At 43.0% G+C, this 12716-nt stretch overlaps 1 protein-coding gene across 1 annotated transcript in view; it reads right to left on the bottom strand.

Moving 5' to 3' along the window:
- MTIF2 (mitochondrial translational initiation factor 2) overlaps window positions 1–12716 on the bottom strand; it is a 117417-nt gene that overhangs the window by 103148 nt on the left and 1553 nt on the right. The window contains 1 exon segment of the mRNA XM_033936395.1: window positions 2860–3096. Coding sequence (XP_033792286.1) covers window positions 2860–3096 — 237 coding nt within the window.

Here is a 12716-nt window from a genome sequence, read left to right as displayed (position 1 = left end):
CTTGATGGACCGAAGGTCTGATCCGGAGATGGCAGTTCTTATGTTCTTATGATCTCACAATGAGGTCACCACTGTACAGCTGCAAACCTCCATTTGCAATGAAGTAGAAGCCGTATCTGTTTTTTTCTGTTCTTAAGCTTTTGCAAATGAACTTACGCATGCAATCTATATATTTGTGTCATGTTCTTTCTTTGCTTTTAAGCATGAGCTGATTAGAGCACTGTTTAGTCAGAAAAGAAAGGGTAGCTTTTTAGCAAGAAAACTAAAGCAGAGTTTTCATGTGCTGTGCTTCAGTTAATGGATCTTTTTTTCTAATTAGCAAATAGCATTGCTGTTTGTCCACAAAAATAGGTTTTACATGCAATATATCTGTTTTGATGTGCCCCGTTTATGTGGTGCCTTATTAAATGTATTTTGAGCTTAATAAAGCAAAACTGAAAACCCAGAGAGCTATTTAGCAGATCGCATTAAGGATAACCAAACTGTGCCTAAGTTCTGGAAGAACGTCCAAAGAGTGCCTAAGTTCCGTCCATAGAACTCAGGTCTATCTGAAGCCTAAACTGTGCTCAAAAGCAGACTTCCTTACAATGCCTATAAGACCCAGTTTTACAATTGCTATGCAGTGTGCAAGCTCACTCTGTAGCACACTGGTTAAACCTATACCCTTCTATCCTAATGTTGCTGATTTGAACCCCAGTTACTCTGTCTGATGGAAGAGAAATAAATAAAAGCATTAAACAGATCCAAATCTTAGTATTACAATTATAATGAAAAACAGCATAAAATCGCCATTCTAATAACATAATAATGAAATATTATAACATTAAGGACATTGTTTGGACGTCTAAATTTCACCTAAAACCTGATTCTCTAAAGCAGTGTTTTTCAACCGCTGTTCCGCGGCACACTAGTGTGCCGCGAGATGTTGCCTGGTGTGCCGCAGGGCCGCCATCAGGGCAGTACTACCAGTCCTGCATTCAGGGGCCCGGAGCTGACAGGGGGCCCGAGGCAGGGGCGCCAGTAGCTCGCCAAGGCAAAGTGAGTCGATCACCCAGGACTCACTTTGTCTTGGCGATCTAATCTATCGAGCCGATAAGTCTTCTTCTCCCCAACGTCAATTCTGCAGACGGAGAGGAAGTTCGGGCCAGCCAATCGCTGCCTGGCTGGGCGGAACTTCCTCTCCGATTGCAGAATTGACGTCAGGGAGAGCATGCGTCGGCGTCGGCTTTGGGGCCTGTTATCCATTGGTGGGTCCTGTTCCCCGATGGCAGTGGCAGTGGCTTGGGGAACGGCAGGGAGAAAGAAAGAAAGGGGGCAGGCAGGGAAACAGAAGGAAAGAAGAGAAACAGAAAAAAAGAAAGAAAGGTCAGGGAGAGAGGAAGAAAAAGTTGGGGGAGGGAATGAGGTGTGGAGGAGAGAAAGCATACAGGCTGATAGAAGGGAAGAAAGATTGGATGCACAGTCAGAAGAAGAAAGTGCAACCAGAAATCACCAGACAAGGTAGAAAAAATGATTTTATTTTAAATTTAGCAAAGTGGAGGCAGTATTACCACAGTTTTCAAAGGAATTTGCCCAAATAACTTAATAGTTAACTGGGTAAATTCCCAGAGATGAAAACTTCCCTTCACTTACTATGCACAGTTCTGAATTTATATCTGCTGTCTATATTTTACAATATGGTCACCTTTTACTAAACCGCAATAGTGGTTTTTAGTGCAGGGAGCCTATGAGCGTCAAGAGCAGAGCTGGGCATTCAGCGCAGCTCCCTGCGCTAAAAACTGCTATTGTGGTTTAGTAAAAAGGATGGAGGGTATATTTGTCTATTTTTGTGTGCTATAAAAACCAAATACAGAGAGAGACTGTTGACGAAGAGCTACGTGTGTGTCTTTCTTTGATTCCAGCCAGAATATCAGCTTTGTATTCAGCCAAACAGGCCCAGGTTTCGCACTGAATAAAGTATTTTATAATTTTTCACTATTCTGTTTACTTAATATTTCATAATAAAGTAATTATAAAATACTTTCTTTGTGTTTACTTGATTCCTATTCAAGAGAATTACTTTATATATAGTCAATATAGGCACAGAGTTAAATTTTTTAACATTTTCTAATGGTGGTGTGCCTCGTGATTTTTTTCATGAAACAAGTGTGCCTTTGCCCAAAAAAAGGTTGAAAAACACTGCTCTAAAGGACACCTAAAAAGTTAGAAGCCTAAACAGTGCTGAACTCTGCTGAGCGCAATTCTACAAAGGACACCTAACGTAGGTACCTACCTAGAACTCTTGGGTAATGGCAGTATAAAAGAATAAATTTATTATTATTAAACGGTGCCTAACTTTAGACGCATTTTGCAGAATCGGGACCAAAATGTCAGGGGTCGGCAACAATGTCTTTAAGGTTACGCCACAACCTAGTCAGATTTTCAAGATTGCCACAATGAATATGAATGTGATCTATTTGCATACAATGGAAGCAAATCATCTCATGCATATTCATTGTGCAAATCTTGAAAACCCAATTGAGTTGTGGCCTTCAAGGACTGCGGATGTTCACCCCTGCTCTTTCTAATAAGCCCTACAGGCTCTCATTTATATTTGTGTAAACCTTTAACAAACCAAAATAATTCCTCTCCACATTTCCAAAAAGTCCATCTCAGTCACAGGCAACTTTACCCAGCAATGCCTGTCCCGACTGATGGCAGAGAGCACATAGTAGATGACAGCAGATAAAGACCTGAATGGTCCATCCTGTCTGCCCAAACTGATTCAATTTAATTTTTTTTTTCTTCTTCTTAGCTATTTCTGGGCAAGAACCCAGCTCTACCTGGTACACTGCAGTTCTTTGTACAGTTGGCGAGTACCTGTTTTGTGGCCAGCAGCCGATACTGTAAGAGCGCTGCACTGATGAATGTGTCCCGTTGCCAATGCAACAGGCCCAATTGAGCAGCTCTTCTGGAGTACGAAGATGAGGGCAAAAGCTTTCCCTGTGTCCTGGGGGCTTTACTGCAGCAGGGCCTGTGAAACTGGCAACATGCACTGTGGAATTGGACCAGGTTCTCCAACCGAGGAATGTTTCTGAAGTTCATTTTTTTAATTAACTGTGGAAAATACATGAAACAGCAGAGAGATTTATATGATTAGATACCAAAGGAGATCCTTGTATTTATGAAAACTGTTTCATACATAAATTACAGACATAATGGAAGGAAAAAGGAACTAAGATGGGCTTCAGTAAAGTACAGGAAGATACAATTTTCCACATCAAATTCAAGAATTAGGTATCATGATACAAAGCTGGGCTGGGGAAGGCTCAGAAAAAAATACATGGAAATATTTCTTCATGGGGATGCCAGTAGATGCTTGGAATGGCCTGCAAAAGAAGACAGCGATGGAATGGGTTCAAGACATGGTAAAAGAAATGGGGATTAACAGAGTACAGAGAATTGCATGCTCCTCTGCACAGGAAAAAGCAGAACACAATCAACCCCAGAGTTTGACGCAGCATGACATCTATCAAAGCATCAGGTTTGTATGGATAACAGTTTAGAGATACCATTATTAAATAGGAAGCAATAAGGGCAATGAAGGGTCAGACCTAGAGCGGTGCGAGTGGTCAAGCTTGAATGGCTAGCAGCTAAGAGATAGCCTGAGCTACAGCAGCAGAGAAGGGAATAGCTGGGCACAGTGGGTGGCCTATCTGGCTCTTATCTCTTCTCTAAAATAACATATATAGTAAAAATCAAATAGCAAAATAAATAACACTTTCACATAGACAATGCTGTAGCTTTGTTTCCTTGTAGGGCATTGTCTATAAGAACATAAGAATTGCCGCTGCTGGGACAGACCAGTGGTCCATTGTGCCCAGCAGTCCACTCACGCAGCAGCCCTTAGGTCAAAGATCAGTGCCCTAACTGAGTCTAGCTTTACCTGCGTACGTTCTGGTTCAGCAGGAACTTGCCTAACTTTGTCATGAATCCCTGGAGGGTGTTTTCCCCTATAACAACCTCCGGAAGAGCATTCCAGATTTCTACCACTCTCTGGGTGAAGAACTTCCTTACATTTGTACGGAATCTATCCCCTTTTAACTTTAGAGAGTGCCCTCTCGTTCTCTCTACCTTGGAGAGGATGAACAACCTGTCTTTATTTACTAAGTCTATTCCTGTCTGCTCCCTGTTTTGGGCCTCACTGTTTAAAATTTTCTGCCAATGATGATAGGAGTAGTAATACCAATTAAATAGCAATTCGCTAATTTATATCTGACTCGTCTCCTATTTTACCTAGTCTGGTCACTGCAGAACTGTGCTGGGCTAGGAGCAGTGCACCAGGAATCCTACTAGACTCTTGCAATCAAAAGCTCCGAATTCAATCATGTCAGCCTTCAATGACCATAACTCCCTCCCTCTTGGGTACTATAAACACTGCCTTCACAGCATCCTCAGCCCTAGCTGACTCAGGGAATGGAAGATGCAACTTGGAAATCAAAGTGGGTCCTTCAGAATGATAGTGTGTTGTGCTTGCTTCTTAAGATACCAAATTGGCACTATTTCAATTTTTTAAAATAAGAGTGGTTCAAGCCCATTGCCACTCACTCCTTGTGACCCTAGGCAAGTCAACTAACCCTCTATTGCCCCAGGTACCATAGTTGGATTGTGAGCCTCTCAAGCTATAATACCAAGAAATTTGCTCCATTAAGCAAAAATAATAGCAAATTTTAAGAGAAATGGAGCTATATGTAATCAATGGCTTTGAGCGACCCCAAAATGGGCTTAAATTTTTTTTTTCTGATTAAGCACAATCAAATTCATGGGGAAAAACTTCAAATCGCACAGTTTTTTCCAACTTTAGGTTTTTCTGGACAACCCTAGTGTGATGTCATTGCGTTTGTGCATTGTCAGAGGCCCTCCTGATGTTGCCGCGAACTCAGGCAGTCGGGGTCTTTCCTGTCAAGTTTCAAGTTTATTTCGTATTTGATAAAATTGCTTTTTTCAAAGATTGCAAAGCGATGAACAATAAACATTTTTAAAAGAGGGAGACATACAGTATAGGGATAGACAGGTACATTTCATCGGAAAATCGGGGAAGAACTACAATTTCATATAGGAAAGAGAACAAATAGGGATAAAACAATAGGAGTTATGTTATATTAGATCAGTACTTGCCTACTTCAAATGGGAATAGTAACTCAGTTTAAAAGGCTAATTAATTAAAGGCGTCTCTAGACAAGAAACTTTTTAGTTTTGATTTAAATTTTTCTAGGTTCTTTTCTTCTCTTCCCTGAGCGGTTCTCAACAGGAGTTCCTGCCCCTGGACCACCAGTACCCATGGCGGGACTGTGACTGACATGGCTCCCTCCTTTGGGTGATTCCTGCTGCCACAAGGTACCCATTCCACGGGGAGAGGGAGAGAGGAGGGGAGAGGACAGAAGACGAGGTTGTGTGGCTCAGTTTGGGGGGGGGGGTGGGGGCAAGGCCATGCGTTCTCTTTTTTATTTGGGAGAATATAGTAACCCTACCAACCTTCAACTCTTCTATTTTTTTATTGTTCAATTCTGACTCCTGGGCTGAATTTCCACTGCAGTCGCTTGTGATTCTCGGCAAGTCACTTAACCCTCTATGTCCTAGATACAAAATAAATACCTGTATATAATAGTAAATCACTTTGATTGTAACCACAGAAAGGCGGTATATCAAATCCCATTCTTTTTCCCTTTCCTTACTATGTAGAGAAATTTAGGGCTAAGTTCCCCTGAGAGAACGGTATAGAAAATTGAATAATAAAATAAAATAAAGGGCTGCTTTTATAAAGCTACAGTAGCGATTCCCAGCTCAGCAAATGCGATGAAGCCCATAGGAATTGAATGGACATGCTGAACTTGCCAAGCAAGAATCACTACTGTGGCTTTGTAAAAGGAGCCCTTAATTGTAAAAAAAAAAAAGAAGGCATGGAAGAGTATTCCAATGGTTAGTGCAGCAGAATGCAATCCTGAGGAACAATTCCCACTGCAGCTCCTTGTGACCCTAGGTAAGTTTAATCTTCCATTGCCCAATGTACAAAAACTTAAATTGTACGAGTCCACTAGGGATAGAAAAAGTACCTGAATATATGTGTACAGTGCTGCGCATACATCCAGTAATACCATATACCATACTCGAATATAAGTCGGGACCCCCATTCCCCCCCCCCTAAAAGGAGGAAAAATGGTTGACTTGAATATAAGATGGGCAGTTTAATATTCAAGTGTCCTACCAGGCTCTACATCCAGCCCCCTCCCTGCCAGGCACTGCACCCAGCCCCCTTCCCTCCCTGCCCATATCCTGCATGCCGCCGCACCTTCCGTATGACCCACATACATGGAATTCCTGGTGGTTCAGAGGTGTAGTGGGCAGAAGTAAGCTTTCTGTGCTCCTGCCCTGCTGCTGCGAGTTCTGGCAGTTCAGCTGTACTGAGCAGGAGCACACTTGCCGTGCTGCTGCCTAGCGCTGAGAGGCTTCCTGAATTGCTCCCACAAATTCTCGTGAGATTCGCCATAGCCATTCAGGAAGTGCGCTCCTGCTTGGTACACCTAACCACCAGAACTCACAGCAGCGGGGTAGGAGCACGGAAAGCTTGCTCCTGCCTGCTATACCTCTGGACCACTAGGGATTCCAGGAATGCGGGTCACACGGAAGGCAAGGCAGCATGCAGGATATCAGCAGAAAAGAGGTACAATGGACAAGGTACAGCCTGGCAGCCCAGGGGAGGCCAACAATTCCGGGAGGGGGGTGGGTGAGCACTGGGCCAAATATAAATTGAGAACCCATTTTTGGGCCAAAAATCTCGGTTTATATTCGAGTATATATGGTACTATAGAAATGATTAGTAGTAGATATTTATGTACAAAATTAGGACTAATAGACTATGATACATATTTATTTGAAATCTGAACAAAGAACCTGAACAAAAGGTATACTGTACCATATAGTCTAATCCTGTAAATTTTTATCTTGAAGCTGGAGTTGGTACATTTTTACTGACCGAGCCCACTGCCCTGGATAAAAGCCCACCAAATTACTATCTTCCAGCAATTCTGGATCTTTGAATAAACTATGGGCCTGTTTTACAAAGCCGCACGGTAACGGCCCCGAAGCCCATAGAGATTTAAAGGGCTTCGGGGCTGTTGCTGTGCGGCTTTGTAAAACAGGCTGTATGTTACTACTTGGAGTCTCAAATCTCAAGAAGTTCTATGGTTAAGAGGGAGTAGTGTGAATGACTAATAAGGTTTTAAGAACCAGACACATTTATTTAAAATTGTAAGCTGTGTATTAGTCCTAGGCAATTCACAACTCAAACATAAATGAGTAAATAGGTATCAGAAAAAAATGTTTAAAACCAACACAGAAAATAAATTCTTCCAAGACTTTTACTACTCACATGAAATCTTGTACCAATCTGCCGTTTACCTATATCAATTGATACAGGGTCTCATTTTCAAAGCACATAGACATACAACCTATGGTATGTTGTATGACTAAGTGCTTTGAAAATAAGCCCTTATTGATATTCAATTTAAGGTCATTTTTCCTCAACTAGGGTTCATAGTCATTCGCGTGTGAGACATCAGCGCGCCGACATTGCAGTGCAGACAATTCGGCGCAAGATACCAGTGTGCCAGCGAAAAACTTACTTTTAAAGAGCTCCGACGCGGGGTGTGAGTGGGGAACCCCCCCCAGTTTACTTCATACTCTTCACGCTGCCGTTGGGGGGCGGGGTTTTGGGGGGGTTAGAACCCTCAATTATAGAGCAAACTTTGGGGGGAAAAAGTTAAGTTTTCTCTATAATGTGGGAGGTTTCACCCCCCCACCCCTCCCAACAGCAGCACGAAGAGTATGAAGTAAAGTGTGTGGGGGGGGTCCCCACTCACACCCCATGTCGGAGCTCTTTAAAAGTAAGTTTTTCACCGGCGCGCTGGTGTCTTGCACCAAATTGTCTGCGCTGCAATGTCGGCACGCTGATGTCTCGCGCGCTTTTGTCCTGTCACCCTCAACTAGACCAGTCACTGCCTCAAAGCATATGTTTGCCTCATTAACAGCTGGTTTATCAGGAAATAAGGCCCTCTTTTACTAAGCCGCAGTAGAGGTTTCAACCATGGCCCAGGGTACTAAATGCTCCATTGCTCATAGGAATTCTATGAGCATTGGAGCATTTAGCATTCCGGGCTGTGGTAGAAACCTATACTGCGGCTTAATAAAAGTGTGTATGTGCGTGGGGGGGAGGTGGGGGGTGGAATCTGAATATCATCACATTCAATAGTACTGGTGTTAAGCGATCTTTGTAGGATGCCAAGCACAAAAAGAAGACAATTCTCAACATTGCTTTTGCCACCAGAAATTATGCAAACTAGTCAAGTACAGCTTGCCGTAAGATTTGCTGCTGCTGGGTCAGACCAGTGGTCCATCGTGCCCAGCAGTCCGCTCACACAGCAGCCCTTAGGTCAAAGACCAGTGCCCTATTCAAGCTGTAAGACCACCCTATTTTCTACTATATCACTCATAAAAGACAAATACAAGACTGGTCTGGAACTCTCCGTTGCAATCAGCTCCTTTAATCTTGCTAGGTACACATCTTCACACAAAGAGGCATTTATCACTGTCTGCACCCAATCTATCATGGGTCTGATGGCTATGCATCAAGTCCACAACTTATAGGAAACATCTGGCACAAGATTCTCATGCCAGCTCTTGATCCAACAACCTAGAAGTATCTCATTTTATCCATGATCTCCTAGTACCCACTACCTCCCACACACTTTTTATTCACTTATCTATCCGTTTTCAAACCTCTCCTAATGGAACACCACTGATGCACACAATATTCTACCCATCTCCAAACAACACAAAATAACACAAATGGTTGTCAGAGTGAATGCAAAGAAATAAAAGGTAATAAATTTTAAAAAATAAAAGGAAAAAATATATAAGCAATGCTGATTATGCATCAATCATTTTTTATTGGACTAAATATTTATGACTAGCTTTTTGGAGCTAAAACCCCTTCCTCAGGTCAGGACAGAATGATCAACGATGTTAATACTGGAATATACAGTATACACGGAAAAAACAAGCCAAAACTGCAGCTGTGTACAACGATGTAGGCAAAATTTATTGTGACAACCAAACTATATATTAAAACCTTTTTACCAAACAGGGGACCCAACACGGTCCGTGTTTCGGACAACCTTCGTCAGGGGTCCATGGTAGAAAAAGGAAAAAACATATGTCACAACAAATGTATATAATAAAGCCAAACTGATGTTATGTAACGCCGAGAGTCACTGTGAATAGTAAAAATTATTTTTACAATAAATTTTGCCTACATTGTTGTACACATCTGCAGTTTTGGCTTGTTTTTTCCTGGTTGGTTTGTTCACTGCAGACAAGGTTGGACTCCCCTCTTTTTGTTTCTGTTGCTATATACAGTATACACTTCTCCCTCCGTATTCGTGGTGGATGCGTTCCGGACATAGGCGCGAATATGGAAAAACGCTAATAACTTTTCAATATGTTATTCGCAGTTTTCTGTAAAATTCAGCGTTTTTACCATTAAAACCGCGAATGCAATAGTGTACTACGGGGATTTAAAAGAGCTCCTGAGCAGGGGGAAAGTACACACTGTTGAGTGCATGGCGGGCTTCCCCACCCCTTCCTTACCTTGGACACGATTAACAGCTCCCCGTGCTCCAGGCCTTCTTTCAACATGACACCCCACGGTGCTCCCCCTTTCAGCTGCACATGAATGCACTGGAAAGGGACGGCTTTGCTCTCCATTCTCTCCTCCAGGCCGGCGGTGGGAACCCCCAATCCGTGCTCCGCGGCCGGCTCCATTCACTGTCCGCTCTGATTTTACACACAGGACAAAGAGGTGGGGGGACACGTGCACATGCCTCCGGCAAGGATCGGGAGGCACTGACAGTGACCCGGAGCACCGAAGCCCTGCGACTGCAGCAATGGGCGGCCCACACCTATCAAAATCCAGCCAATCATCTCGCAGTATACAGAGGGGGGGTGTCCTCTGAGGGGTAATTGTTTCACTCTACCCTTCTCGCTCCCCCCCACACACACACACTACCTTCCGAAAAAATAACAAACACACAAAACACGAAATTCTCAGTGCAAGGAAGAAAGAAGGCAGAGCATGGAAGCAACGATTTTCAGAGTGATGTAATTTTTGGGGGTGAAGTCAGCTGACGAAAAATCGCGAATAAATGAAACCATGGACACAGAAACCGCGAATACGGAGGGAGAAGTGTATGTGAATGCTTTTCATTATGGCAATTCTAGAAAATACCAGTGAATAGCAAACAAAACAAAAAAGGTGACCAATTAGTGCTCAATCTCTTTTATTATGATAGACTGGACATGATCCTGTGTCGGCCCACTAGAGCCTGCTTCAGGAGTCTTGTGGTCAAATCATGATAAGACATACATAATCCACAGAATCTTTTTATACATCCTATGAAAGCACCACTCCTTTTTGAACTGGAGTGTACTGCTGACTGTTGCTCGGAGAACCAGCGTTTGTGGCTGCCTGCAGTGCAATGAAAATTCTAGAAAATATGTCAAATATTCAGTTCATTCTGTCTAGAGCTGAGGAAAAGGATGTTAGCTACCAAAAGTCAGTCCTTATATTTAACTCTGTTTCTGTACATTCAAGTGCAATAATACAACATTACTCCCTCCCACACCTTTTATAAAGCCGCATTAGGCTTTTTTTATCACCAGCCACAGTAGTATTAGCGCAGACGCTCATAGAGCCCTTTATTTTCTGGACTGTCACTCCAAAGGGCCAAAGTAACAAGCCATGTGTCAGAATTGTGCACTGAGCTTTAGCTGTTTCCTAATACACATGTTAAAATAGTTTTATTCCTGATGCAACTAATAGCATGCAATTATTGCAGCATTAAAAAATACACACAGATAGAAAAAAAGCAAACACTACTGCAGTTAAATGCCAGAATTTTCTGTATTGTGTGGAAATTCACTATGTCCCATCAGCGCATCAGCCAATCCTCACATTGAATACTGAACAGGGACTAGCTCATGCACTGACAGGAAAGTAAAATAACTAACATATCTTGTACGTACATACATAGCTAGCTCCTCCCAGCTCTTCAGATCCAGAAGACTCCTAGCCCAGTGGTCAGCAAACCGCGGCTCTTTAGCCACTTGAGTGCGGCTCGTGGCTCAGCTAGCTAGAGCATGGGTGCCCAATCTGCTTCCCTTCCCCTTAAAGAGGACGCTGAAGCTCTGGGCCAATCAACTTTCGCCACCTGACGTCAATTCTGATGTCGGAGAGGAAATTCTGGGCCAGCCAATCGCTGCCTGCCTGGCTCGGAACTTCCTCTCCGATGTTAGAATTGATGTCGGGTGGCGAAGGTTGGTCGGCTTGGCACTTCAGCGTCCTCTTTACGGTGAAGGGAAGCAGAGAGAGCTCAGAACTCGGTGGCGGCCTGTTCCCTGATTTCGGCGGTAGCCTATTCCCCGCCGCCCTGTTCCCCAATGGTGGTGGCTTGGAGGAGAGCAGGGAGAAAGAAAGAAAGATGGGGGGCAGTCTATATTTTGCAATATGGCCCCTTTTTACTAAACCGCAATAGCGGTTTTTAGCGCAGGGGAGCCTATGAGCATCGAGAGCAGCTCCCTGCACTAAAAAAACACTATCGTGGTTTAGTAAAAAGGGAGGGAGTATATTTGTCTATTTTTGTATAGTTGTTACTGAGGTGACATTGCATAAAGTCATCTGCCTTGACCTTTTTGAAAACCTGCAGAATATAAATGATAATTAACATTTTTTCTGTGTACAGTGTGCTTTGTGTTTTTTTAAAATTTTATTGTTGGTAGATCATTTTGACTTGGCTACGAAGGTAAGGGGGAGGGAGGGGAGGGGAGCTGCTGAAAAACATCTAGTAATCCTTGCAGGCTTGACTATGCAGGGAATTATTTTTGTAAAATCATGTTTTGTTATGTGACTGGCATTTAGACTTTAATTTCTATGAGTGAATAGAATGAAAATGATATAAAATTGCTTGCTTGATTTTGTGCGTGCGCTGAAGGGAAATGGAGAGAGAGTGGGCTGAGGACGCTGAAGTGAAATGGGGAAGAGAAAGTGAGGAGAAGACGTTGATTTATAAATTAACAATTGTACAGAATATTGTTTCTTTTTATACTTTAATATAATAAGTTCAGTATAAAACTATTCGAGGCTTGTGTTGATGGGATCAGATGTCTCTGGAAGGTTGAGGGCATCTTCAGTGTTTGTTTTGGGAAGGGTAGGGATGTTCAGGGCCACCTGGACCACCATAGATTGTTTCTAGGGAGAGTGTGATTCAGGCTCATTTGGATCATCATTAATTTATTTAAGAAGGAGGAAAACATGCTTTGGGACCCACTGGGGAAAACAGGAATTTTTATCTTCAACCAGGGTCATCTGAGAAAAAGTGCCACACTTCACCTCAGATGACCCTTTAACAACCATTTTACTCAGTTCAAGGGCTGTAGTAAAGTGACAGTGCCAAGAGGAAAGTAAAACACTACACAAAAATTTGGTGCAAGGTGCATTTGTGTCTTTAGTGCAGATTTTTATTCCTTTGCTGCGTTGGGTCAGGGCTGTCTGTCAGATTTGCAAGAACCAGCTCCCACCAGGTCTGCGGCTGCCGCCCCTACATTCTAACACACCAGCACCAGTA

This window comes from Geotrypetes seraphini, chromosome 3, assembly GCF_902459505.1.
Source record: "Geotrypetes seraphini chromosome 3, aGeoSer1.1, whole genome shotgun sequence".
Lineage (NCBI taxonomy): Eukaryota > Metazoa > Chordata > Amphibia > Gymnophiona > Dermophiidae > Geotrypetes > Geotrypetes seraphini.
Note: the sequence above shows the minus strand (reverse complement) of the source record. Positions and strands in the feature narration are given on the sequence as shown.